This window comes from Chrysemys picta, chromosome 7, assembly GCF_011386835.1.
Source record: "Chrysemys picta bellii isolate R12L10 chromosome 7, ASM1138683v2, whole genome shotgun sequence".
Lineage (NCBI taxonomy): Eukaryota > Metazoa > Chordata > Testudines > Emydidae > Chrysemys > Chrysemys picta.
The window spans coordinates 14,195,980-14,223,468 of NC_088797.1; the positions used below are offsets into that span (position 1 = coordinate 14,195,980).

The 27,489-nt window shown below is 41.6% G+C and overlaps 2 protein-coding genes and 1 long non-coding RNA gene across 10 annotated transcripts in view; 2 read left to right on the forward strand and 1 right to left on the reverse strand.

Moving 5' to 3' along the window:
- The first annotated feature begins 601 nt into the window (after positions 1-601).
- On the forward strand, positions 602-25,744 carry LOC103306085 (uncharacterized). 3 transcript variants are annotated; one of them, XR_508760.4, is made up of 3 exons: positions 602-1,486; positions 2,870-3,002; positions 25,416-25,744. It is a non-coding gene; the product is annotated as an uncharacterized LOC103306085 (long non-coding RNA). The 3 variants fall into 3 exon arrangements; XR_006174343.2 differs by having other exon boundaries at positions 602-1,461; XR_006174344.2 differs by lacking the exon at positions 25,416-25,744 and adding an exon at positions 12,209-12,945.
- Positions 7,006-10,627, forward strand: LOC135972539 (general transcription factor II-I repeat domain-containing protein 2-like). The gene is made up of 2 exons (XM_065550831.1): positions 7,006-7,967; positions 8,683-10,627. Exon 2 carries the CDS (start codon positions 9,490-9,492, stop codon positions 10,483-10,485), a length of 996 nt encoding a protein of 331 aa, XP_065406903.1. The 5' UTR covers positions 7,006-7,967; positions 8,683-9,489; the 3' UTR covers positions 10,486-10,627.
- Positions 16,993-27,489, reverse strand: part of CRBN (cereblon) — a 44,722-nt gene continuing 34,225 nt past the window's right edge. For 4 of the 6 annotated variants that reach the window (XM_005288526.4, XM_005288525.4, XM_042849908.2 and 1 more), the window contains 3 exons: positions 25,575-25,639; positions 23,166-23,297; positions 16,993-20,293 (listed from right to left, as the gene is read on the reverse strand). In XM_005288526.4, the coding sequence (XP_005288583.1) occupies positions 20,116-20,293; positions 23,166-23,297; positions 25,575-25,639 (375 nt within the window). In that variant the 3' untranslated portion in view covers positions 16,993-20,115. The remainder of the gene's footprint in view (positions 20,294-23,165; positions 23,298-25,574; positions 25,640-27,489) is intronic. The other 2 variants (XR_010589027.1, XR_010589026.1) reach the window with 1 other exon arrangement.

The window sequence follows — 27,489 nt, forward strand, 5'->3', positions numbered from 1 at the left end:
CCTCCCAGCACCTACCGCTCACCGCAATCAGCGGTTTCGCAGCGTGCAGGAGGGGGTGGAACTGAGCGGAATGAGGCGGGGCGGGGTGGGGACTTGGGAGAAGGAGTGGGGTGTGGGGGGTTGAGCACCCCCTGGGGCCTGGCGGAAGCTGATGCCCATTGGTCCTGGCCTGAGGGAGCACAGAGCTGCTCCATCCCCCAGGCTTTGTGCCTGGAGCCATGTGAGGTGCTGCGCCTCCTGCAGGGTGGGGATGCCCTTTTGCTTGGCTCTGCAGCTGCTGAAGCTCTGGCAGCCGGGTCGCTGATGCACAATGCCTCCTTAAGGCTTAACCCCTTCCTGGCCACGCTGCATGAGGCGGCTGGGCTATCTCCATGGCCAGCAGCAACCTGGAGGTGGTAGCTGACTTCAGTACTGTGAGGAATGGGAAGGGACAGGAGCTGCTTCCGGCTGCAGCAGGGAGGAGCGGGGAAGGGATGACCTCTGCCAAGACACAGGCCAGGGGCAACTCCGGGGCAAGGCACAAAACAGCCTGGGGCAGAATAGTTTCCCCTTATAACTTCTTGGCCCGGTGGTTAAGGCACTTAAGTGGGATGGGGGCTCCTTCCAGTGCAGTTCTCCCTTTGCCTAGTGTGAAGGGATTTGACGTTGGGTCACATGAATACAATGTCATTCTCACTTACGCTCCAGCCCAATTAATTATTTGTACACCAACAGTACCAGAAACCCACCTCAGAATAGGCCAGTGGTTTGGCACTCATTGGAACAGTGAGAAACCTATGTTCAAAGCCCTTCTTACATCAGGCAGAGGGCAGATTTAAACCAGGATTGCCCATTATCTGTGTGTAAATCACCGTCAATGGCCTATTAGCAATCACCGCATCCATCCAGTTCCCCTTTAATAATCTCTGTGTCACGTGACAATCCATACGGATCTGTAATCAAGTTTCAAGTTGGTTCTTTAATCGCAAATAAACTGGCCCTCGTTGCTCGTGACTGTACCATGGGGGCTGAGCCACCCCGAGGTGGTTAGTCCCGCTACAGTCCATATAACATTTAGGGTGCCCCAATGCATACATTAGCCTTCCATTGCCCATTTCAAAATAGCTCATCTTATTGCTGTAGCTCTTTGTAACAAAAGGCACAAGAGTGAAAACTTGCTGCTCTTTTTGCCTTATCACTAACATGTGAAGGATGCAGCGAAAGTCATGAAGTCACACGAGCCCCGTGTGTATAAATAGCACTCACTGAAGTACCTTGCTTTGTCTGTTTGCAGTGACAAACAGGCCACTCATAATAGATTCAAAACAACCCAGCAATTGCTCCACCCTCCAGATTAGATTTAGAGATGAGGGTGAGCGCAGCAAAGCAAACATTTAAGTAAAATTTACACTCCAGGCCAATCCTTTCCTTCTGCCAGCAGGCGGTGAGTGCGCGGCGCCTGCTGCCGGTTTCCATGTATAGGTAAGGAAAGGAAGACTGTCAACAAGTAAGCATTTTTATGCAAACTTTTCAGGGACACTAAGCCCGTCTTTTTAGCAGCCTAGCTATAACAAGCTTTTATATGGGCATGTGTGTTATTAAGCGCTTTATAGACCGTGAGTGGCATGAAACTTTTGGATAAATGTGCTTTATTTTCCTGACCCCAGGAACATTGCCCCAGGAGAGAGAGAGAGAGGGGGTGTGTGTGTGTGTGTGTGTGTGTGTGTGTGTGTGTGTGTGTGTGTGTGTGTGTGTGTGTGTGTGTGTGTGTGTGTGTGTGTGTGTGTGTGTGTGTGTGTGTGTGTGTGTGTGTGTGTGTGTGTGTGTGTGTGTGTGTGTGTGCGCGCGCTTATTGCTGCCCTCCTGTAGCAACTGAAGTATTCCATATTAAAACACAAAAGAGCTTGCTTCATGTTTGCCTTGAGCAGTTTTTAACGCACTGCGATTGAAGGAGTAAATGAGAAAGTTGAATGAGAGTGAGATGGAAGCGTGAAAAAGGAGTCCCTGTGAGGTTTGGAGCAGGTCTGATTTGCAGGGCTTACTCCTGTAGTACTTTACCAACTATATCCCTCTCCCTCCCCCGTCCCGGCCTCCCTACTCTGCTCGCCACTTCAAGCTGTTACTGTCTAGTTTAGGGTTTTCTGTAGCCCGTCATTGAGGCAGCCAAACATTTTGCTGTAGCATTTCAGTTCACACACATGCACTAGGGTAGGCAAATACACAGGAGTGAACACACAGGGAGCATGTGTGCACACACACAGGTATACACACGCGTGTGTACACACACATATACAGAGTAGTACTCCCATGCCTCCTCCCCAGCATAGACACGTGTATGTGCACACCCACACACAGAGGCGTGTACACCCCCCTCACACACACATACAGCACCTAGAGTATATGTAAAAAAAGTATATTCAATACCAACTAAAAAGCTGTTTTACCCTCTGACTGCTCAAAATCTGACACACCTGCCTAGCGGGGCCCTCAGGGCGAACTCTCGCTGGCAGTGAGCCAAGCCCCCCCACAGAGGGACCTCAGGCTGGCGCTAGTGTCTGTGCCACAGCTGCCAACGTGGCCCTGCCCGCCCTCCTATGGTGGAGGAGGAAGCGCGCTTCCCACAGTCACAGCTTCATGCGCCACCTCTGCCTGGCAGACTTACTCGTGGCCTTTGCCCAAGGGTTCCCCCAGTGGTGCTAGGCTTACTCATACGAGTTGAGATTCCAGCCCTTCGGCTGTGCTGCAGCGGGAATTCTGACCTCTGGGACTAGCTTCTTTCTTTGGCCCCCAATCCTGCAATCAGATCTGCTAGCATGGACCACTGTGCCTGTGTACAGCCCTAGACCTGCTGCGCTGGCATAGAGGGTCACATTAGTGATTCTGCTTGCAGGGTCAAAGCCTTGGTTTGCCAGTGTCCAGCGCTGATGACCTGCAAGACATACAGCAACAAACACCCTGCTTGCCATGTAGTTGGAGAGGATAGATGGAGTGACAGCGAGAGAAAAGCATAGAGGAGGTACAAGGTACTAAAAGTTTGTTTTATGCCATGCAATTTCCCCCAAGATTAAGAACAGGGGTTTGGCACACTGTAAAAGCAAAATAAAGCAAACATATCATGGTGGCTTTCAATTAAAGAGAGACAGTCAATAAGACGTTGCAGTAATGTTTAAAATAATTTCTCTTACTCATGGGTGGCATGTATAAGAGTTTGGGGAGGCTAAGCTTCCCCAAAATTAAAAAGGCTGGCTATGCAGGGAGGGCACATGCTGGATGTGAGTGCCCCCCCTTTGGAGGCATGCTGTACTGGCCCCCCACCTTGGAGCAGGGACACCAGAGGCTCCCAAGAAGTGGGAGGCCAACCCCCTGCCCCCGTGGCCCTGTCACCACTCGGCCTCTTCCCCTGAGGCCCTGCCTGTCACTGGATCCTCTCCAGTCTCTCCCCTCCCCGGCATTGCTCACCCAAGGCAGGAAAAAAGTGGGAGGGTTCGGGCTCTGGCCTGGGATCTTGCTGCAGGGCTTCCGGCGAGCTCTGGCCCCAGACCCACCCGCACCCTGCCATCACCCTTCGTACCTTCTGCCTCCTCCGGCCCCGGGCTTCAGCCGCATGGAGGTGGGCTGTCTCCAGTCTGCAGGGCCCCAGACCCATCATCCCCCCGCCCTTCTGACCATCACTCCTGGTGTCCCACTGCCTTCTCTGTCCCCGGGCTTTGGCCACACAGCAGTAGGCTGCAGTCTCCAGCAGCAGGTCTTCGGGTTCAGGGCCCGGGAGCTGGCTGCGGGGCTTTGGGCTCTAGCCCCTGGCCATGTAGTGGCGGGTGCCAGTCCCGGGCTCATCCCCCCACTGCCGCCCCCTTTGGTTGGTGCTGGTTCGTTAAGAAAAGTCATCTTCAAGGTGCAATATTTGCTTAGTATCACTTAGATACTTATTGCTGTTACATACGACTTATCTGAACTGTGTAATGCACCAAGTAATCAAGGGGAAAAGTGTCTCTAGGGGGAAAAAAACTAAGAACAAGGATAGTTACATTGTGGAGACCAGTTTTAAAAATGAATTAGTATTCTACATAGTGGCCTGGTACTGCTGCACGTAACTTGAAGGAGCATGTTTCTGAAATGTGAACTGGCTTCTATACAAGTAATGTCATACAAGACTTCCTGCATTATGCCTTAGCGTGGCAATAAGAAAATTGAACTATAACTAGATGTAATGCTTTCAAATTGGTCTGATTGGTTCTAGAACAGCAAACAAGAACTAAAAATAGCAAACCAAATTTAGCCCTATGGCAAATAAAAAAAAAATTGTGCTTGTGACTGTCAGTGCTGGAGTTTGAGCGACTGGGAATGCTAGTGAATGGTGTTGTGAGTTAAGTTCCAATTACTTCGTCCTCCCGCCCCTGCTCACCTCATGCAATTGCTTCTCATTAACAAAGCAGAATGAACAAATCAGAGGGTGTAGAGAGAGAGGCAAATTACACATGCTAATTTAAAACCTTTTGTTAAGCACTGACATTTAGTTTAAAAGTAAGGAACCTGTACTGTAATTTCATTTACTGCCCCCAAAACAGCATTAGCACAACGTTGCCCTTGCTTGGGAATGCCTAGTACCCGTCTAGAACACCAAATGTGCCTATACTTAAAGCGCTGAAAAAATTGGAAATAGAGAGTGAAGTACACGCTGCCATGGTGACGCTTCTCACCCATCCAACCTACGAGGCTCAACATTGCTACCCACCTAAATGCTCCCCCTTCAACCCTCCTCCCGACACGGCCATGCTGTGTATCCCAAAGGGCAGCAGGTTCAGACTCTGTTTGACCAGTTGGCTGAATCGAGTTGAAGAGTTTAGGGCACATCACTGTTAATGTTCTGGCTTCCACACTCACCCACTTAAATCAGGCTACCAGTTTCAGTGTCTGGCCTGATGGTGACTCCTTTGGTACAGCACAAGACAGAAGTGGTCTCTCTCGATCACTGCTGTTCCTATTGAGTTACCGTTTGCCAGTAGCTCATCACATGGCTGGAAGAATCCTCTCTCCAAACCTTTTGTCACAGTCCCAATCATATGTAAGCTGGAAACCATTCAAAAGCGTCCATTAACCATAGACAGTCACCACATACAGCAGGTACATTTCCTGCTGGGATGTGACAGCTGTATGAGGTAAAACTGGTACTGTTAACATTAGAAATGAGCCCGTCGAAGGGCCTTGCTGACTCCAGGAGTTGTGCTGCCTTTGGCCATTCTGCATAGTGACTTTGCAGTAACAGCCTTGGATGGGAGTCTGTGGATGTTATGTTAGGAAACCTGATATTCAGAGTCAGGGTCAAACATGGCTGCGGATGGGTTAAGCAACCTGATTTTCTGTGAGGCTTTTGTCTTGCCTATATGCATGGGGTACCTCAATTCATTTCAGAGAGAATCCAGTTGCTGATAGGGTTGCTAGGTGTCTGGTTTTCCACTGGAAAGTCCTGTTGAAACAGGAACCTGGTAGTGTCCAGTCAGCCTGGAAGTCCAGTTGCCTGCAGGAACCAGCCTCCGCTACTGGGGGTGGGGGAGTGGGAAGAGCAGCAGCTGCTGGAGCCTGGAGGAGCACTCAGAAATGGCTCCGGTGGAGAGAGGTATCGGTGGCCTCCCCATCCTGCCCCCCAGTGTGGCTCTCCCTGCCCTGTCCTGCCCCTCTCATCCCTCCATCCCCAGAGCACGGCTCACTCTGCCCTGCCCCAGTCACCCCTCCAGCCCTAGAGCCCTGCTAAATAATCGTCTAAATAATAACTCATTAGAGCTAGGCATTTATACCACATGCATTACTATAGTTTTCAATGATACCAAGCATCAATGTGCAAACCAGCTAGCTTCAAACACGACTACCAACTCTCTGGGAAGTCCTTGAGGCATGAGCACAGTGAAATCAGGTGCTCTATACAGTGCAAGGGCCTGGGTTCACTAAGCAGTTGTGACAAAGCAGAACTAACACATGCAGTTATGACATTTTTTTGGTTGGGTGTTTTCAGGCCTGTAGTTCATTTGCTTGTGTGTGTCTGTTAGGCTTTAAATGTCAACTAAATCTCTTCTTACGGGTTAGGCCCGTATAGCAACCTGTACCTTAAGAGCTTGGCTAATGTTATTTTTTCACATTTTTAATCGGCAAACAATGTGCTTGGCGCTGTAAGAGACAAGGAAAGAGTGGAGCTTGTACAATAGTCATTGTGCTAGATGGAAAATTATACCACTGAGAAATGAATTACCGGGAGGTGAGCGTCAGGGCATATCAGACATGGCATATCATAAAAAAGGAGGTTAAACAAGTTATCAGGTTGCATAAGGAAAATAAACTCCATGTGCAAGCTGAGATGTCTCTTTCCTAATAGGTTAACCCATAATCTGACTTAGTGACAGCTAATACATAGGAGTTGATCTGAAGGAAGACAATATAATCCATTTCACTCTCAGAAAATGAGCCTCGTTCTTCTTGTAGCCTCATTTTCTCTGCGATAATATTTCTGCACTAAGGCTGCATTAATGAGGATTAGGGCTGTTCTTCTGATGAGTTTCTGGCAGTGATAGTAATTTGCTATTTAAGCATAACTCACAGCAATGAGTGTTGCTTCAAATTAACATTTTTACCCTTTTCCATTACTGAAGGAGAGAGGAGCAGCTCAGGCTAAAAATGCACAACAAGACGGCCATTATTACCTCAGCTTTCTGTTGGGCACAAATCACACACAGAGCAAAAAATGCATATGTAGCCACGGCCAGCTCCAGGCACCAGCTTCTCAAGCAGGTGCTTGGGGCGGCTGCTCCGGAGAGGGGCGGCATGTCCAGGTATTCAGGGGCAATTCAGCGGACGGTCCCTCACTCCGCCTGGGAGTGAAGGCCCTCCCGCTGAATTGCCGCCGCAGATCGCGCTCATGAGCGCGGCTTTTTTTGTTTTTTGTTTTTGGCTGCTCGGGGCGGCCAAAACCCTGGAGCCGGCCCTGTATGTAGCCAGCTTTCTATATATGCGCACGCACACACACTCTCTGGGATGATTTAGTTGGGGTTGGTCCTGCTTTGAGCAGGGGGTTGGACTAGATACCTCCTGAGGTCCCTTCCAACCCTGATATTTTATGATTCTATGATTCTCTCTCTTGCTCAGGTAAATGTAAAGTCCCTCTGAAGTATTTTCAGATAACTGGACAAACACCCTCCAGCAAGATGATAGGCACCATCCATGCCTTTCTTTCAAGACACATATTCCAGTCAACCAGCAACGCTTCTATTTTGGGTAGACAATCTCATCAAATCCTTTATCCTGTGGAGTCAATGGGAAAGAAAATTTTCTGCCCATTCTGATATGCAGTGACCAAGGAAAGCTTAGAGTCATGTGATGTCAGCATTATCTCCCCAACAAGGGCAGGTTAAAGAGAGGACCATGACTGGTGAGATTATTAGTAGCAGAAGATGCACTAGAGCAAGTGCCTAACAGCGTGTTTTGTATTTACACTGGTTGTGATTATGGCCATAGATTTTTCTTGGCAAATCACTTAATCCTTCTGTGCCTCAGTTCCCCATCTGCAAAATGAGGGTAATACTTCCCTACCATGCAGAGGGGTTGGGCAGATAAATGCCTTTCACAACCATTGACACCCTGACAATGGGATGGCCTAGAATAAGGTGTTAAACTCATTCGTTGCAGAGACTGAAATCCATTTTTAATATAGTTTACAGCAGGCCTGCACAACATGTGGCCCGCGTGGGCTCACTGTGTGGCCTGCGGGCAAGCAGCGGGAGGGGGCTGCCAGGTTTGCTCCCTGCCCGGGAGGGGCCCAACCTCACAGATCCGCGCACGCGCTCCAACCGCCCAAATGGACAGAAGTGCCGCACACACGCGCCGCGCTCGAAATGCCAGAAGCTCACGTGTCTCCATCTCCCGCTCCCCCCGCCTGGCGTACAACGGGTGCGTCACTTCCGGGGCCTGCTGAGGCAGGAAGCGCTGGGCACGAGGCAGAGCCGGTAAGTGCAAGCAAGGGGAGGGGCGCTCGGCCAGGGCTTGAGCTGCAGCTCTGGGGGGGAGGGGGGACTGGGCCGAGACCTCCCCCAACCCCCCACTTTGGTTTGGGGCGGGGCGGCTACTGCACTGGTTGTTCCCAGGGCGGCCTCTGTAGTGTTGGGGGTGCGGGGGGTTGAACTGTCTGTGGGCAGCCAGGAAATCCCGGGGGGGGGGGCAGAGAGAGAGAGTGTGTGTGTGTGTGTGTGAGACCTGCCTCGACTGTTGCCCCCTTCCCTGGTCCAGGGACCTTACCCCTCCCTGCCCCCATCCCCGGGCTCCCTGCAGCCCCTGTGTTTGTGTGTTGGACAGTCACATCCAATCCCTTCACACTGCCCCCCTTTCCCCTCTCCGGCTTAGTTCATAGCCCCAGAAAATCCCTTCAAACTGTCCTTTTTCCCCTCCCCTTATTTCATGGGGGGATGACAAACGGAGCGGGCGGGCGCACAGTGGCGGCGAGGCTTTATACTTGGGGGTGGGGTGAGGAAGTGAGTCAGCGGCTGGAGGGAGGCATCCATTTTAAGTATTTTAATTGTTGGTACTGCTGTGTGCAGTAATATAGTGACCCCTGGGGGGGTTGAAGAGGGGTATAATGGTGGGGCCGAGCAGAGAGGGGGCAGGTCCTATTTTACTGCTGTGATCTGGTCACTCTATGCACGCTGTTTCTTTCCCCCTTTACAGGCTTCCACACACTGTCAGTGCCTTGCTAGTGTGCCGCCGTGAGATATTGCTTCTCTTTGTGTGTGACTGTGAGTGTTTCCCTTGTGTGTGAAGTTATTCAACAAAATCTTGAGCTTCATAACGGCTACCATGAGTGAAAAGAAAAAGAGAATCAGAGCACAGAGTTTTCAACACTGAATGGACGAATAAATGCTTATGTACTGTTTCCAAAGACAAAATACAGTGCCTCGTGTGTAATGAAATGTTAGCCATTCCGAAACAATACAACCTTCGGCGGCACTTTGAAACAAAACATCCCAATCTCGCCAAATTGAACCCAAATGAAAAAATAATTAAAGCAGCCAGTTTAGCGAAAACCCTTAGCGGAGAACAGCAAATTTTCAAGGAAGTGAGCACTGAGAACGATACAGTTACTAAAGTAAGCTTTCAAATTTCTAAGGAAATTGCTGCTGCTGGGAAATGCTTCACAGAAGGCGAGTTTTTAAAAAAAGTGTATGTTGATTGCTGTATCTGAGTTATGTCCAGAAAAGAGGGGAATATTTGAGAATGTCAGTCTATCACGCATGACTGTACAGAGAAGAATAGCTGACATTTCTACCAATCTAAGTGATCAATTAAAGCAGAGAATCAGTGAATTCTGCTTTTACTCCCTAGCTCTGGATGAAAGCACCGATTTAAAAGACACCGCCCAACTTCTTATTTTTATTAGAGGTATTGATAAAAACTTTGAAATTACTGAAGAACTTGTTGGCATGTGCTCCATGACGGGTCACACAACCGGAAAAGAAATCTCCAGTGATAAAGTGCATGAATGATAAATTGGGATTAGATTTCACAAACCTAGTCGCCATTTGTACTGATGGTGCTCCAGCTATGTGCGGAAAAACTATTGGAGTAGTTACTCTTCTTGAAGAATTTATTGGGAGACAAATAACCAAACATCACTGCATTATACATCAGCAAGTTTTGTGTAGCAAAGTCTTAAAATTTGAGCATGTAATGTCAGTGGTAGTTTCCATTGTAAACTACATCCATTCTAGAGGACTAAAAGATAGGACATTTCGAGCCTTTCTTGAAGGGGAAGACACCGAGTGCAGCAACTTAATCTACCATACAGAAGTGAGGTGGTTGAGTCAAGGAAGAGTGCTTCAGCCTTTCGTTGCTTTGAAAGACGACGTAGCAAAATTCCTAGAAAATGGGCCAATAAAATTCCCAGAGCTTGAAAATGAATGCTGGAATCAAGATCTCTTTTTATTTTATGATATTACAGCACACCTGAATGATCTCAACATTCAAATTCAGGGAAAAAATCAACTTATATTTCAAATGTGTGCAGCAGTGAAAGCTTTCAAAATGAAATTGAAACTTTTCAGAAGTCAGCTGTCAAAAGGTGAAATGTGTCACTTTCCCACTTGTGCACAGCGTATCCCTCAGCACAAACACGCCGCGTTAGGAGAAAAATATGCAAAGCACATCAATCTTTTGATTGAAGAATTTGACAGAAGACTTACTTTGTCTAAAGATGATGAGGTCCAGTTGAAGCTGATTGAAGATCCCTTTTCTGTGGATCCAGAGGAAGTGCCACTAGATTTGCAGTTGGAGGTTATTGAACTTCACTGTTCGGCAGTTTACCGAAGTAAGCACAGAGAAAGCAGCCTGTGGGACTTCTACAAAAGTCTGGCTGATGAAAAATACAAGAATCTTATCGACGTTGCACTGAAAACGTTCAGCATCTTTGGAAGCACTTACATATGTGAACAAACATTTTCCATCATGAACATGAATAAAAACGTTCTTCTCTGACGACCATTTGGAAGACATGATGAAAATATCCACTTCAGATATGACCCCCGAATACGACAAGCTTTTTGCCGAAAAGAGATGTAATATCTCTCATTAAATTTGCAAGGTAATTATGAAAAGTACAAATGTTTTCTTTCAATGGAACAGGTGTTTTTCATTTTTCCATGATTAATAAAAAAATTAAAATAATTTAAAAAATTGTTTGCTTTAATTGAAAAATTCTTAATAAAGTATCACCCCCCACAACCTTCCTTTTTGGCCCACAGCTGTTTCGGCAGGGTGGTGCTGGGGAAGGAGCGGGCGGCACTGGGGCGGGGGATGTGTTTCGGGGGGGGAGTAGCAGGGTGGTTACCCTGCTCCTACCCTGAAGGGCTTAAAACAATCCTGGGGGAGGGCTGTGGCAGGGGAAAAGCTGGGCTGATTGGGGAAGCCGCTGCAGCTGGGCCATGCCCCAATCAGGCCCCAGCTGGCCTGTATAAAAAGGCTGTGAGCCAGAGGCCCAGAGGAAGTCTCTCTCTGCTTTTAGAGCTGAGTAGGGTACTAGGAGTGGAGCAGGGCTGGGGGAAGGCTAGAGGAGCTGGGGAGCTCCAGCCTGGAAACCCCCCAAGCTGTTTTATACTGAGGCAAGGTGGGGATTAGAGGGTTGGGGGGTTCCCCAGAGAGGGGAGACCTAGAGCCAGAGTGTGGGAGTATTGCCAGGGGTCAGCACCCCAGATCAAAGGGCACCTGGGTCCAGGAGGGACACGGGGCCAGCGGCAGCGGGACACCGGCCTGCAGAGGGTGCTCCAATGGCTGGATGAGCTAATTCCCGAGACGACCAGCAGGAGGTGCCGCTGTGGTGTGTCCTGCTTGCTTACACGGGGGCTGGGCGGCACTGGGGTGTGTGTGTTTCGGCAGGGCTGGGCAGTGCTGGTGGGGGGGTGTTTCAGCTGGGCTGGGGGGTTTTGTGAATGGCGAAAGGGGAAAACCTCCTGGGTTCTATTTCTGACTCTGCCGTTGACTCACTCTGTGACCTGCCTCAAATCATATCATATCTCTTTGCCTCAGTTCACGTGACTCACATCACATAATGCCTATCTTGCTTTCAGGAGTGGTGTAGCTTTATTGCTTTGAATATCTTGAGATTCTAGGGCATATGGTGCAATAGAAATGCAAGGTAAAGTCTTTTAGGGTAGCAACCATCTTTTGTTCTTGTGTGTTTGTACAGGACCTGGTCCATCACTACGGCTCCTAGGTGCTATTGCAAGACTAATAAGAATATTATGAGGACTATATTGTTTGGCTTCCTAAATTGCAAATATTCTTATGAAGGAAAACATACTCCAAGACATCAAGGGTTAAATCATTACCATTTTGAATTAACAAGATATGTTTCCAGCTACCCAGACTGCAGGCTAGTAACAAAAGCAGCATTTTAATTTTTTCCCCTACTCTTCAAAGTCTTATCTCTATTCCTAGCATAGACTTCAGCAATGAATGGACACAATTTGATTTATGAAGGGACTTATGCTGCATTTGCAATGAGATGACTTTTTTTTAAAGACAAAGACAAATCTGTTGCTCTTACATGAGAAAATGATTATTTAAACCTAATTTTATTTTATGACAAAGTTTTATTCAAACTTTATGCGCACTGAAAGCAAATGGTATTCCCCAGGTATTGGGGAGAATCATTTTACAACAAATACATTTCTAATGCAATTGTAGTTTATTTTATCACAAGGACCACACCGTACATATTCAAACTGACTGAGACTGTGCTAACATGGCCCCGGTACATTACAGCTCAAGTGACACATGAATACGAAGTATCAGATGAAGGCAAGTTACAATAGGCAAGTTACAATGTGATGGTTACATTTTGTGTTAATCTCACTTTTCTCCCAGCATTTGTTTTTAGGGAGATGCATACAGTTGGATTTGCTGGTCTGCTGAAGCCATTTTGCACAAGGCGGTTTTAAAATGGTTAGAGATAATGGGTAGAGAATTTCCCTTCTGTAGTGTAACCAGAGTTAATGGGGGAAGGAGGGGATGTCAGATACTTGCAAGGGCAGGAGGGAGAACAGTGGAATGTGATGGTCCGTTGTGGGCCTTATGCCACTGACTCAGGTAGAGTAGGCCCACCCCCTTGTTCTAACTTCCACCAGAGCAGGGGTCAAAGAGAATTAGAGGGCTGCAAACAACTCTCTGCAACTGCCACTCTCCTGTATATCCAAGCACAGCTGGAGAATCAAGGTCATGGTACTGATTATTACACACCGTGAATGAAAATAAAGACAGTTTGCAAGTTTGGTATTGATTATTGCTCATTGTGTGACATGGACAGCCTCCCTCACTGCAAGGTAGTTTCTCCTGGGTTTTTGTTTGCCGTGGAATGCAGCCACAGGTAAGAAACAATATCATGAATTCACAATGCTTATGTTTGCCTCAGAGCTCAGATTTTTGAACTGTATTTTTAAATGCTATGGGTCAGACCTTCAGTTGGTATAAATTGCTGTAGCTCCATGAACTCCAGTGGAGATTTATCAATTTACAGGATCTCAGGCTCTGGCCTGATTTGTACAGTTAGTTGTATTCTTTTATTTACTTTTTGTATTTTATTATTGAAATTCTATGGGACTTGGCTCCTCAATAACTTGAGCAGTTTCGGAAAATTTTACCCATTGTCTTTTGGATGAAATGTAGAACATGGCCCTCGTTTGTGGTCAGTGCAGATGCCATGAAACTTTTCACAGAAGGGCTAATCCCTCCTTTTATGGGGGGTAACCATACTTTGCCTACATAGGTATGGCAAATGGCTCATAGCTAGGTCTCTTGACTCTGTCCTGGACCTCTTACTGAATCATTTGATTGCCTTGTATAAGTCACGTCTCGTTTCCCCATCTATCGGAAAGGAAATAATGATACTTTAGCCATGTTTTAAAAGCAGACAGAGGTCTACACCTGAATAAACACTACATCACTGAGTATTAAAATCTCCCATGTGCTTTCATTTCTGTAAATTATTCTTTACTTCCTAAACTTTTGTGAAGTCCTGCTGTGCTCTATTAGAATTTGTTTTGCTTCACCTTATACAATGTTGTACTTTTTGGAGTAAGAGTGATTCCTCGGTAGCTTGCACAATCAATGTTTGTGCATTGGGATCCATTTGGCTGAATGTGAAGGGAGAGCATTATCCTTATTTTACTTGCCCATCTGGTATAGACATGAAGGCTCATTAACTTCTGTGGGACTCTCATAGTCTCAGATGATAGTTTTTATGACAATACTAACCTTTTTGTTCCTATATATTACAAATGGAATTACTAGTAGGTGAGGAAAATGTGCACAGAGAATTAAATACAGATTGCAGCCCTTTATAGACAAGTGCTACCATATTCAGACATAGATGAAGCTTTTCAATCAGTTTGTCCTCTAAGTCCTCTAAAAGTCATATATTTATTTTTAAAAAGTCACACAAAGATTAAATAAGTCATATAACATGCTGCCGTTCCAGACCCTTTTTAATTTCTCTATGGATTAAATAAAGCCTGTGATAATATCTTTATCCTTATCTAGTATTTTATCACCGATTGTATTCAGGTGGTTGACCTTTCTTATGAGCTTCAATAAATCAGCAAATCCTATAGAATACTGTGAAGCATGACTGGTTATAGTCTAATAATTCTTCCCTCCCCCGCCCCCAATCCTCTTCAAATTCCAATGGGATAGTAAAGATTGTTGCTTTAACAGAATGTTAGTGCTAAAGGAGCTATCAGTGCCCTTCATTATCAATGTGTGTAAAAGGACAAGGATTTAAAGTCTTGACATTTTAGGTAATTTCTTCATAACACAATAGCTCTTTGAAAGTCTGAAATTCAATTCAACATGCTCCACTACCTGCATATGACCTTAAGTACAAGTTGTACAGCCTCATTTAGTCAGAATATCTTTAGACAACTCTACCTAAAATCACATACAGCTTGGGATCTGTCCTCTTCATATGGCACAGGCTTACCTTTCTATGCAGAATCTATGAACCCATGCCCAATAGCTATGCATTTGTCACTAGCCCCTAGCGGATTTACACAATGTTGAAAAACGTTGATCTACCAAGATAGAAGGGCAGACATCTTAAATTTGTACTGAGTCAAGCCTCTGGTAAGCCAATCAATGGCAACTTGTTTATGAGAAAATGCATGCCCAGTTTTTCTTGCATGCTAGATCTTGTGGGGGAGGGGAGAAGTTAGAAATGTATATAATATGTAGCACGGAATAGCTTTTCAGCCATGTGATTATAAACTGCTGGAATATACAAAAAATTGCAAACACTTTCAGTCTACATTCAAAGTATGACCTGAAAAGCCTATGCGGAAATGTAGTCATACACTAGCATTCGTGAAAACATTAACAAACAGGAACTGGACAAGATTTACATTTCATACTTACTGGTATTTAGCAGGTTTCAGATTGGTAGCTGTGTTAGTCTGTATCAGCAAAAACAACGAGGAGTACTTGTGGCACCTTATAGACTAAAATTTATTTGGGCATAAGCTTTCATGGGCTAAAACCCACTTCATCAGATGCATGGAGTGGAAAATACAGTAGGAAGAGAGAGATATATATAACAGTACACGAAAAGATGGGAGTTGCCATACTAACCACCCTCCATTACAATTCTTGCCAGGTAACTGGAGAAAACTCTTCCCACTTTACATCAAGTCTTGGGATAAAATTTTCAAAAGTGCCTAAGCGAGATACACTCCTAAGAGCCATTTTCAAGTGACTTAAGCCCTTAGCCCAGTGGAGCCCAAACTGTTCCTGTCTCCCTCACCCCTTCATTACTGCACAGTTGGCTCAGCAGTGGGGCTTGGGCTGAAGGTGGAGCTGGGGGCAGAACTGGGGATGCTTTCTAACAGAAAACTAGTTCCTGGCCTGTACTTTGGAACAAAAACATCAACAGCAAAACCAAGTTACTCTATTTCTTTAGGTCACCTAGCCCAGAGGATACACATTAGCGGTGAAAAAGCTCAGATTAGACAACGTTCAAATGCTCCTGGTTCATGTGATAGCACACATTTGAGACCATATTGTTGGGTTCATATCTAAGCCGAGTCTTTGCTCTGGCTCAAATGCACTTGATGCAGGACTTGAGCAAGAGCTGGAGCGATGGTGGCTTGACATCATTTTTATATTTCCCCCCATCCTGGAGCCAGTTGGTCCCTCTGCTTATCTTAGACATTCAAGATGCTTGTAACAGCTTTTAAGGCCCTTCATCAGGATTTCTCAAACTTCATTGCACTGTGACCCCCTCCTGGTGTGCTGGGGGCGGGGTGGTGGTGGGGGAGCAAAGCTGAAACCCAAGGCAGGGGGCTGTAACCTGAGCCCTGATGTCCAGGACTGAAGCTGTTGGGTTTAGTCTTTGGCCCCGGAAGAGTTAGGCTCACGCTTCAGCTTCGGCCCTGGGCAGTGGGGCTCGGGCTTTGGCCCCATTACATCTAAGCCAGCCCTGATGACCCCATTAAATGGGGTCGCGACCCACAGTTTGAGAACCGCTGCCCTACATAATTTTGCCTCATCTTCCCTGGCCTTATCACGTCCTCATTCTCCTCCTCTCTGCTAATTCTGCCAGGCTTAACATACCATTTGTCTGCCTCTCCAATATTTGTCTCTGATCCTTTTTCCACACAGCTCCCTGTAGATGGCACTTTTCCTGAACTTATCTGCGAAGGCCATAGCTACCCTTTCCTCAAAACTCACTTCTTCCATGATGCCTTTCAAAAATTAGCTGCCTAAGTTATCTACTTATTTATCTAAACTCTCTGTTAATGAAAGATTTACTCCTTTAAATGGAGATAAACGGTGGAATGCTAGAAGAGAGGAAAACAAAAATTGGAATTGAAGCTAGGGACTACTTGGGTGGGTGGAAGCAAAGGGCTAAGGAGACCATCTTTTAAAAAGGCAAAAGTGGGACACCCTTGGCGGGGGTGGGGGGAGGAGAGGAGCAAAGGCAGGGCCTCATGGCAAGGGGGGCTCAGGCCGCCGGAAAGAGGACTGGTGCTGCCCCTGAGTCTCAGGCAGGTACTGGAGGGAATCCGGGCCAAATGCTGCCCTGGAGTCATTCAGCCTGGGACCGGGATTTGAACTCTGCATTTCGGAACTGTCCCACCCAATTCAGGATGGGTGGTCATCCTAAAAGGGCTGATGGAGGAGGGGAAGGGAGTAAGGGAGGAGGGACTTTAGTGTTTCATTTAATCCGCCCCCTCAAAAACAAACAAAAATAAAACCAGTAAAACTACTGAGCCACATGTGTACCATTTTGCTTATATATTGTATGACTATCTTACACCTTTTGTCCTTCTTTGCCTTTTCAGTCTGCATGCTCTTTGAACTGGAAACAGGGTCCTCTGTATTTTGGACCACACCTAGGGCATTTTGGATGCCAACACAATCTAAATAATAAATACAAAACTGAATGCTATCTTTCCTTCCCCACCCAAGCACCACCCAAAAACATGATCCTAGGCATTTGTTTTGAAATATATTTGAAAGAGTTTTATTTTTTGCAAATGTTTGCAAGCAATGAGATTTTCTGAAAACTTGTTTAAAAAGGCAGACAAAGGAACAGTTAAAGCAGAGCGTGTTACCCTACCTGCAACCTTACAAAGAAATTTTAACAGAGTCAGATGAAAAACAGGTGGATGAACAAAATGTTTCATGTACAAAAATAGCATTATTATAAAATAAAATAAATGATATAGAACTCCAAAACACTTTAGAACAAAAATAGCTACATGCAACAGAAAACATTTTATTATGGTTCTGTTTATGCATCAAAATTGAACAGAAATTTTGAAATCTTGATATTTGTTAGTGAAATGCACTGTCAGATCAATGAGGTGTCTTAGTGCTACTGCAATAATGACTTTAAAAGAAGCAACTGAATGAAGCTGAAACAACTGTTTTCATGATGTTTACTGATTTGTTTAGTACTTGGCTCTCAGAAGTATGTAATCTCTGTATTTGAATAATTTACTGATAACAGCTGACAATCCTAACATTGTAGTAGTTTTTCCCCAGAAAGAAACCCCATTTTTCTAAACATAGAAAATTTTAACTAATGTACAGAACCTTTTACAATTCTACATCTATGCTATAAAATACATACTGTACATATTAACGATCCCTACAGTTGTAGTTTTTTAATGGCTAGGTGTCCCACAACAGAGTTTATCTTCTTTGCAATTAACCTGAATCACACATGTTTTTAACTTAGAAAATGTCATGAACTTTGTAATGGCAAACATTACACAGAAGTTTAGGCAGAGTGAAAAACAACAACATTAAGATACTGCTAAATTAACTTCTTAGTGATCTCTCTCGATTATAATAGTTTTACATTTTTATATATGCACAATACCAAAAATATGCCTATTTCATGCTAAAATATTGTCTCATCTTTTTAGTTGAGGCAATCTGATACAGACCTAGCCAAAAATAAAAGCACACTATTAGGTTTGATGATAGCCGAAGACAACATCCTTTTTGAAAAATCACTCACCACAATTCAGTGAATGTTAACAGTGAATGACATGATTTTCAAAAGTGCTAGGCATCCACAAAGCTCAGTAATGTCAATAGGAACTTCAGGTGCTTAGTATCTTTGGGGAAAAAAAAAATCAAATTAAGTTAGAAAAAAATTAATATGATTTCAATGAGTATAGTACAGATAATTCACAGACTCTTGCTCTTTTCACACTAGTGCTTAACATTTAATTCTTTTGAAAGCTGATTCTAAAAAAACAAACAGAATCTAGAATGCTTTAAGAAAATGAATCATCTTTCACTCTCTATTTGTTCAGAATTATGTTTAAGCTAGTATTGCTTTTCACAGCTCACTGATAAATTAAGAATTTGCAGAATAAAGTGAAATTTGATTTTACAGATGTATATGGGATAACAAAAAACATCATAGAAGCACAGAGGTAGAAGGCTTCAAGGAATTAAACCTGAGTTACACCATCATTACTCTCTAGATACCTAACATAATAAAGTTTTCTAATATCCTTTCAGCATATAACATCTTGTATCATTTGAAAATCTTTTTTTGGCTGCAGTACAACACAAACCATGGCATTATCAGTAAAGTCAGTTGCTTGTCTCTTAAAGATATTTGTCCTTATTCCTTTACTGGAGTAACATATTAATGCTACATACAATAAACAAGCATGGTATGTGGGGATGGATGAAGCATTTCATAAATATAATCTTAAGCATTTTAGTATAATTTTCCTTTAACAGTACAAGTAACCACACATACAGGATCTCTAAGATTTACTTTGAACAAATAAAGAGTGAACAGAAGAGCCTCACAAGGAAAAATATATATATATATATATAATAGAAATCTGTCATCTTCAGATTCTACCATCAAAGTGCATTCTGAAAAAATAGCAAAAGCTGCACCCTTTTTGGCACCCTTTTCTGTAGCACAGTGTCTCATAAAAACAAACCTGCCTTTGATTTCTGCTTTATTTAGAAACATTCCCCCTTTATCAGGAAAGGATGATGATAAATGCACAGCCTTTCACTTATGATATGCAAACATAAAAAGCAGTAAAGGTATCCTGCGTTTCCCTAGTCAAAATATAGATGTGAGCAATTTCCAATGTGAAGTATTTCACAGATTACTTCACCAAACTTTAGGCATGTATACAAGGTAAATTGAACTTCAGAAGGAAATTGTTTAAAAAAATGTAAACCTATTTAATTTTATTGACTGAAATTTACTAATGTATTATGGAAACAAATGACAATATATTTTATGCACTGGAATCAACCTGTACATTTTATATTAATAATTTAGTTTTTAAACGATTGCTAATCAACATGTCAAACATGCTAAGTATATGACATAACTGTTAAGGACAAAACAATTAATACAGGATTCCTTTAAAAAGGAATTGTATACAGTAGTTGCTTTAGCAGCAGATATCAGTAAGTGCTTGGCTTCTACCATTTACAGCACCGCTACTAGGATGACATTAACCAATGAAACATCAATCAGTACAGAGGTTTAGACCTGACACGCTCTTTGATACTTGTTTAGGCAAACATTTGAAAAACAAACAAACAGTGTGAACGTGGAATATTTCATATAGTTAGAAACAAGGATTTCTCAGCAAAATATACTTGAAGTATACTAATAGCCAATATCCCACAAACAAAATTTGATATTTACCATCATACATAAATTGTATGACTCAAATACTGTTTAATAGTACTTTTTTTTGCATATCTTTTACCTTAATTCAATAGCAGTAAATATCTTCTTTAATTATACGGTGGCAAGTTTGAGTAATCTGTTTCAGCATTTATCTGACATTCCTAGAATCAGATGCATTTGCTGGTCTCTCACTGTACTTCTCTTCCCAGTTGTCAAATTTTAAGACACAACCTTCAATTCCCAGTGTATCTGGAAACAACAGTACCTTGTCTGTGTACCAAACCCAAAATGTAACGATACTTGTCTTTTTCTTTGCTTTCGTTTAAAAAAAAAACTTATTTAAGCAAGCATCAGAAGCAGCACTGACCACGTTCAATTGAGAGACACTGGCGGCTGCTAATTCATTCCAAAAACAGGTTACTAGATTACAGGCAAAGTAATGGTGTTCTATCGTTGCCTGAGCCATCTTCTGGAATTCTAGGCAGGAGAGCAGATCGGGTCAATCCCCAGAATTTTTGAGGAGTGAGATCTTTTTTAGCAGCTGTGAACTTCCACCCCATGTGATTCCCACAAATTCTGCACTGGGCTATAGTCCATGCATACCTAAAAAAAAAAAAAAAGTGTTTTGGCAGGAGTCACATCATTCATGAGAACATTTTAATGGAACTGGAACACAGTTAAAGAAGGAAGAAAATATCAGTTTTAGTTTGGGATTTTCAAATGGGTTAATGGATTCAGGCACCCAATTCTCATTGATTTTTCAATAGGACTTGGACACCAAACTCCCTACGTCTCTTTGAAAAATCTCAGCCTTCAAGATTATTACATTGTCTACAAAAAGTAGAATAATAAAAGCATTTTATTTCAGTATATATTTCAGTAACATGATTAATTATTGTGTGCCAATACAGGAGTCTCAAAATGCTTATCATAATAAACTTAAGCTATAAGGGATGGTTTTAAGGATCTATTTAAAGGAGAATATTAAATCCATCAGCAACCCCAAAAAATCAAAGAATGAGGCAAATTGTATGTGAATTATGACGGCCTTACAGGTGCAAGTTTTTTTTGTTTTTGTTTTTTTTAATTATTCTAAAATATGCTTGTCTATTCAAACCAAAAGCTTAAATGATTGTGGGAGAGATGGGCGGCAACTTTAAGGGAAACTAAACTTCAGTTGGAAGAAAGGATCATAGTAGTTGCTTAATAAAATAACAGATAAAGGACTGAACCTCCCTCCTCCCCCCCCCCCCCCACACAAAATCGCACCACACCCAAAAGGTCACATCCCGAGGTTTTATAGGGGAGAGCTCAGGACAAGGCTGGTTGCACAAGTACAAGCTGGCATCAACCTTTCAAATGTGTACTATCTAAAAGAATTCATTACTGTAATTTTATCTTAATTGATATCACTTCACCTTACCAAAACTTGTTCTGTGGAATAACCTTCTTTTGAAATAGTCCACGCAGAAACCATGAACAACTTTGACTGCTCTAAATTTGTTCCGTTTCCACTTTGATTCTTGGCAGGATCTGAGATAGTTCCTGCACTTGTACATTTTGTTCTCCTCCTTGCCCTCTATCTCCTTCAAGTTAGAAAAACGGGATTTATTTGCATCTTTCACCTGCCGAAGTGTACACACTTTTTAAAGGGCTCAGAACTCAAATAGCTTAAAAATTAGGTTATTATTCCAGCAGTGCTACAGGTGCTAAGGAGTTTATTTATAAAATGATTCAGGAATAAACTAACAAAATTAGGTTACTGTTCCAGCAGTGCACTATACACACTAAAGAGATTACTTCTAAAATAAATAAATTCAGAAATAAATACCTTTGTTATTTTGAAAAATAAGTATTTTACTTCCTCAAACAGCAGAATGATATCACTGCAGATTTAAATAAGTATCTGGATAAGGTAATATTTCTATTTTTCAATTATTATTAAAGCATAGCTGACAGTTCATGGATTTTTTAAAAATATTGTATATAGGAACACCACCACGTAGGCATCACGTTTTCTGTATTTGCCTCTAAATTTTTTATCACCAAAGATAGCTGCAGAGAAACAATATGGCTTTTTTCAGAATTCATCTGTTTATGCTGTACAATTCCCCGTTTAAAATTATAAACTTCTGTTTGTGTTTTTTTGTAAGGACAAGACTGATCCCTACAGAATTAATTAATTTATGTTTTCCATAAACTTGTCTATGTCACAGACAGAGAAACTCTTAGGAAATAAATATCCCACTTATCTGCTCCAGAAGCTGGATTGTGTCTAAATATATTATTTAAAGTTTTCTATTTTATTTTAAAAGGTGGGTATTCAAAATCTCCAACCTACTTAAGAAGCTACTAGTCCAGTTATATGGTTTAATATAGGAAATTTCCTTGTAATTTTTTTAGACAAGATGAGTAACATGACATGGTCTGAAATTATAAATACGCTAAATATTCTGCTTGGCATTTTGCATCAACTACACTTGTAGGGAGGGTAGGGAAGGAGCTTCAAAGATAAACTGAGGAGATTGAGGGAGAACAGAAGTAAATTACACATAATCCTTTTCAAAGATCTATCAGATATTTGATAGTGAGAAGTCAGAAGTCAGTATTAAAGTGTGCACCACTTAACGTTTCTAATATGAATAAAATCTATACAAATCTATACATTTTAGTCCATGAAAGACAGAATTCCCAACCACAAGCAATATAAACAACCAAAATAGTTTAAAACAAGGTCCTCAGATTAGTAAATAAATCTCTGGTCATAACGAGAGACATTCACAGTTTACTATGTGGAAAGTTGTAGGGTTGGAGATTACATACTGAAGACAATTCAAACTGGGGATGGAGGAGGGAGGGAAGAAGCAACAGTAGTATCATCCTGGAGACTGAAATGTTTTTAAAAAGAATGAAAGACGTGATCCCATAGCTAACAGATTTTAAGATGATTGTTAATGTCACCCGACACTTTAGCTGCTGGTTCTTTCTCCATCTGTGTGAAAGACTGGAAGCCCTTTGGGGACAGAGTGTCTATTTTACAATGAGGCCCTGATACCTGATTGGGGTCATTTGGTACTACTACAATACAAATGATAACACTTCCTGTTATATATAGTTATTTATCAAGATACTAGTTGGGTAATTAAAAGAGAATTATTCAAAAACAACTTTTAAAATATGGCAAAATCTATGTACAACTTTAAAGGCACAAGAGAATTCTGAATACATTTTATCTAACTTCTCCAATTTATTTTAGATTAAGAAGGAATACTAAATTTACTTTTTTCTTCATTTACAGTAGTTGAATGATCATTTTTAAGAGTTTAGAAAATAATGTAATGTCTGCTTCTCAGTGTTTGCAGGCCAGAATGCATTTAAATCAGAATTATTAATTTCTATTATTTGCTAATAAGATTTCTGAACTGTATTTTGTAATACTGGAGTGCATTATTAGTAGAAAGAAATACTGTTTTACCCAGGAAACCAACTGTGCTCTGTAGAAGGTCGGCCACTCAGATTCAAGTTGCAGGCTTTGTACACTGTAAGGGTCTCATGGACATACCCATGAGGATTCACATATGCTGCCATAGGTCCGCACAAGGATAAACTACAATGGATAAATAAGAACCAGTTATGTACTTTGATAGTTTCTCAAGACATACATCAAAAAGGAAAACAGGGCTGAAAAGTGTTCATAAAATTAAAACAACTCTAATTAGAAAATGAATAGAGGAAGCAAACTGCCAAACACTTCAAAATATTTTGCATAAAAAGAAGTCTAATATGCTTGTAGACAAGATTTATTGAATTAAAGTATTAAAAAATGGAATAAAAATAGGTATGTGCACCTTTATTACATGAGATAACGTCACAATAATTTTCCAAACTTTGTATAAATGTAGGGTCTGATCCTATTATCCCTTACTCAGAGTTAGTAATCTTTACTAACATGAGCAACTCCTGCTGACTACTTCCTAAAGCTCTGTTTCAGGAAAGGCACTTAAGCAAGTGCTTATATGCTTTCCTGAATATTATAAACGCATGCTTAAGTGCATTCCTGAATTAGGGCCTAAGTGTTTCTTAAAGGTGACAAGTTAATAACTGCAGGCCTGATGGAATGTTGGCATGGAAAATACCTCATTTGGAGTGGGTGATGGTCTTTACCTCAGCAATATGTAATTAAGGGCTAATCTACACTAACGCAGTAAGTTTACCTAAGTAACGCTACTTCAGTTACGTGAATAACGTAACTGAAGTTGACGTAGCTTAGGTCGATTTACCACGGTGTCTACATTGTGCTGTGTCGACGGGAGACGCTCTCCCGCTGACTTTCCTTACTCTTCTCAGGGATCTGGAGTACCAGAGTCGACGGGAGAGTGCTCTCCCATTAACTTAATCGACACCGCTGTATTGATCGCAGCAGTGCCGATCTACTGGTAAGTGTAGACATGGCCTTAGTGTAAACAAAATACAGGATAATTTGCCATTTACTTTTACTTGCCTCCACTGAGTAAAAACTTACAATGAAAACAAATAGCAACACTACTCAGCCTCTTAATTCTACCTTTAAAATTGAGCAGTCAGCAAAAATGAGCATTTATTGTCACACTATTGTCTCAATTTCAAAAAAGGAGTTAAAAAAGACACCCCACAAATGAACAACATAGCAGCAGCTTCTATCGTTTAGATAATTACTACAGCTGCTTATCACACGGATAAAACAAAACAAAACAAAAATATTACTATGAAGAGTCTTTGTTAAGCCAAGAAATCTTCTAACCTTCATATCATCATAGGTGACAGATAGATATTAGCAAAAAGAACAGGAATGGCTGAGCCATTACAAACATTGAATCTATCTCCCCTTGTAAGTATTCTCACACTTCTTATCAAACTGTCTGTACTGGGCTATCTTGATTATCACTTCAAAAGTTTTTTTTCTCTTACTTAATTGGCCTCTCAGAGTTGGTAAGACAACTCCCACCTGTTTATGCTCTCTGTATGTGTGTATATATATCTCCTCAATATTTATTCCACTCTATATGCATCCGAAGAAGTGGGCTGTAGTCCATGAAAGCTTATGCTCTAATAAATTTGTTAGTCTCTAAGGTGCCACAAGTACTCCTGTTCTTTTTGCGGATATAGACTAACACGGCTGCTACTCTGAAAGATAGATATTAGTTATCCTGGGTGAAGCTGGAGACAAGGCCACCAGCAGTGGTAACTGTTTTCAAGAAATACTATCCTGACACAGCTATTAATGAGGACAATGGATAGGTCATACATATAAGAATGAATTGCCTACTACAACTCTTAGTCTAAAAATAATTCTATTTCACATCACGTCATATCCAATGATACATGTCTTCCTTGCTTCACAACATACTAATAGCACATCTATGATACTCAAATCACATATAGTAATCTGAAATCAGTGCTTGTTAAAATGTGGAAGTATTATGCACAACTGAGATTTTTTTCCCTATTACTTCTGAATTGGGTTAATCAGACCCGAAATATTACAGCGATATAGAAGAAGTTATACTCCAAAATTCACCATAAGAGTACAACCCTACACTGGCTGGGTGCTGAGCTAGATAATATAACATGGCCTTTCAAACTCCAACTTCTATTATTCTAAAGTTATCATAAATAACCATTTTGTTAGAGGTCTGTGGACTGGATGATGTCTTTGAATTTATTTTACCTATTTTGTTTTACACAGAGAATTTCCTATGAATATTTATTGATCAGCTCAGAACGATCTCAGAAGAATAAAAAGCAAAGAGAAAATGAGAGTTGTAGGAAGAGCAAAACTATGAATACATACCCAATTTTCATTTATTGTTTTCCAAAGAAGAGACTAAACTAATTAAAAACTCACCTGAATATTTCATTCTTAGTTGTTATTTCTGTGTCTTGACATTGCTTACAACAAAGAGATGTACACTTCAAAAGAAAAACAAATACACTATCAAAAGGACAACTTTACTCACTTCGGCATATTTGTCATCGAAGTAACATAATCACAAGCTTTTTTGGTTTTGTTTTTTTTTAAAGAAAAGGCCTCTGACTATGTAATTATAATAAATTAGGAAAAGGTCTATTCTTTCAAGAGCTTTTGAAAAACGAATACATCTAGACAAATACAAAGATGTTGCTATTTAATATGTAACACAGAAAAGGAGGACAAGTACAAACATGCATTTTTAATTTCTGCAAAATGTATTAAGTTCTGAAATACTGGGAGTGCTTTTAACTTCAAGAAAAAATATTTTGTAACATTAAATGGATTGATTCCCTCACCATCCTTTTTCTTATTTCCCCCTCTGAAGTACTATAACAGATTAATCTATCACTTAAAATTACTAGAAAGTAAGCTGGAACAGAACAATTCATTACTGACCTTTCCCAGAAACTAAGCCTTTAAAAATAAGTTCATAATAATACTTTATTCCAGTATAAATTTTTGGGATGTAAAATATTTCCCATCTTTTTTAAAAAAAAGAATAATACTTTTGAAATTGTCAGTGAAACAATTTAAGAAGTTTATGGGACAAAATGTTATTTTAACAATGTTCACTTAAAACAATTTATGTAAATCACAGTTCGTACTTTTGGTTCCAACTAAGTTCTGACTCCTACTCCTCGTGTTCTATCTCCTGCTCACTTCAGCATGTTGCTCCTTTTGTCTCCTCTTACTTATGCATTTTTGTGATGCGCACTATACCCTGAATGACTTCCCTCTAATAATGTGCCAACTGTCATTACTTTCCTTCCTATCCCTCAACACCCACTTCTTTTTGCCTTACTTCCCCACCACTGACCCATTCCTGTGTGCCATCTTCTATTGTTCTCTCATTCTACTGCACTTAGTTTAAAATTATCAGAATTTAAGCATCAGACATCACCCATATTCTCCTTTATTTTATTCTTTGTCCATCCTTCCTTTCTTACCAGCTTCTTTATCTGGTGTTTCAATCACTAGGACTGTCTGATTTATAATATAAACTCTCTGGGGAAGGAATCATGTATGTATTATTTCTGTATAGTGCTATGCACATTTTTAGCTCTATATAAATATTAAACAATAATAAACTGTTTATCATAAGAGCAGTGCAAGTTTTAGTCACAAAACCCATTACTAATGCAATACATTTCACATGCATCAAATGCCATAAAGGCAACAGGCCAGATTCTGACCTCAGTTACAACACTAAGTCAGGAATAAATCAGAATTTGGCTGATTCTGTATGTAATCAATTTAGTGGCCTTCATATTATATATTACTCCAACTAATACAATAGTTAGAGAGATTTATATAATACATTTTTACAGCTGGATCTTCACATGTACACTAGTGTCCTATATTGTTGGGCAAGGAAAGACTATATATTAAAATCAATGCTATATATTTCATAAGGGCAGGTCAAGTCTCCTGGTCTCTTTTAGGATTTATAAAAAGATGTACCTAATTCTGTAGATGAGCAGTTCTTGGAATTGCATGAATGTTAACATTAGAGCATTTTATAATTTCAGCCACAGGAAAGGGGTGGCTAATCTCCTAAATGATTAGAGAAATCCCATCTGAAAATTTTCCCAACGCAGCCCTAGCATCATAGAAACGTAGGGCTGGAAGGAATCATGGGAGACTATCTAGTCAATCCTCCCATGCTGTGGCAGACCAACCATGCCTAGACCATCCCAGTTTGTGGAATCCCCATCACTGGAGGTTTTTAAGAACAGGTTAGACAACCTTTCTTGGTAACCTATTCCAGTATTTAATTATTCTTATAGTT

Excerpts from the sequence above, each read along its gene's own strand:
- LOC135972539 (XM_065550831.1), top strand. The coding sequence starts at position 9,490 with ATGAATGATAAATTGGGATTAGATTTCACAAACCTAGTCGCCATTTGT.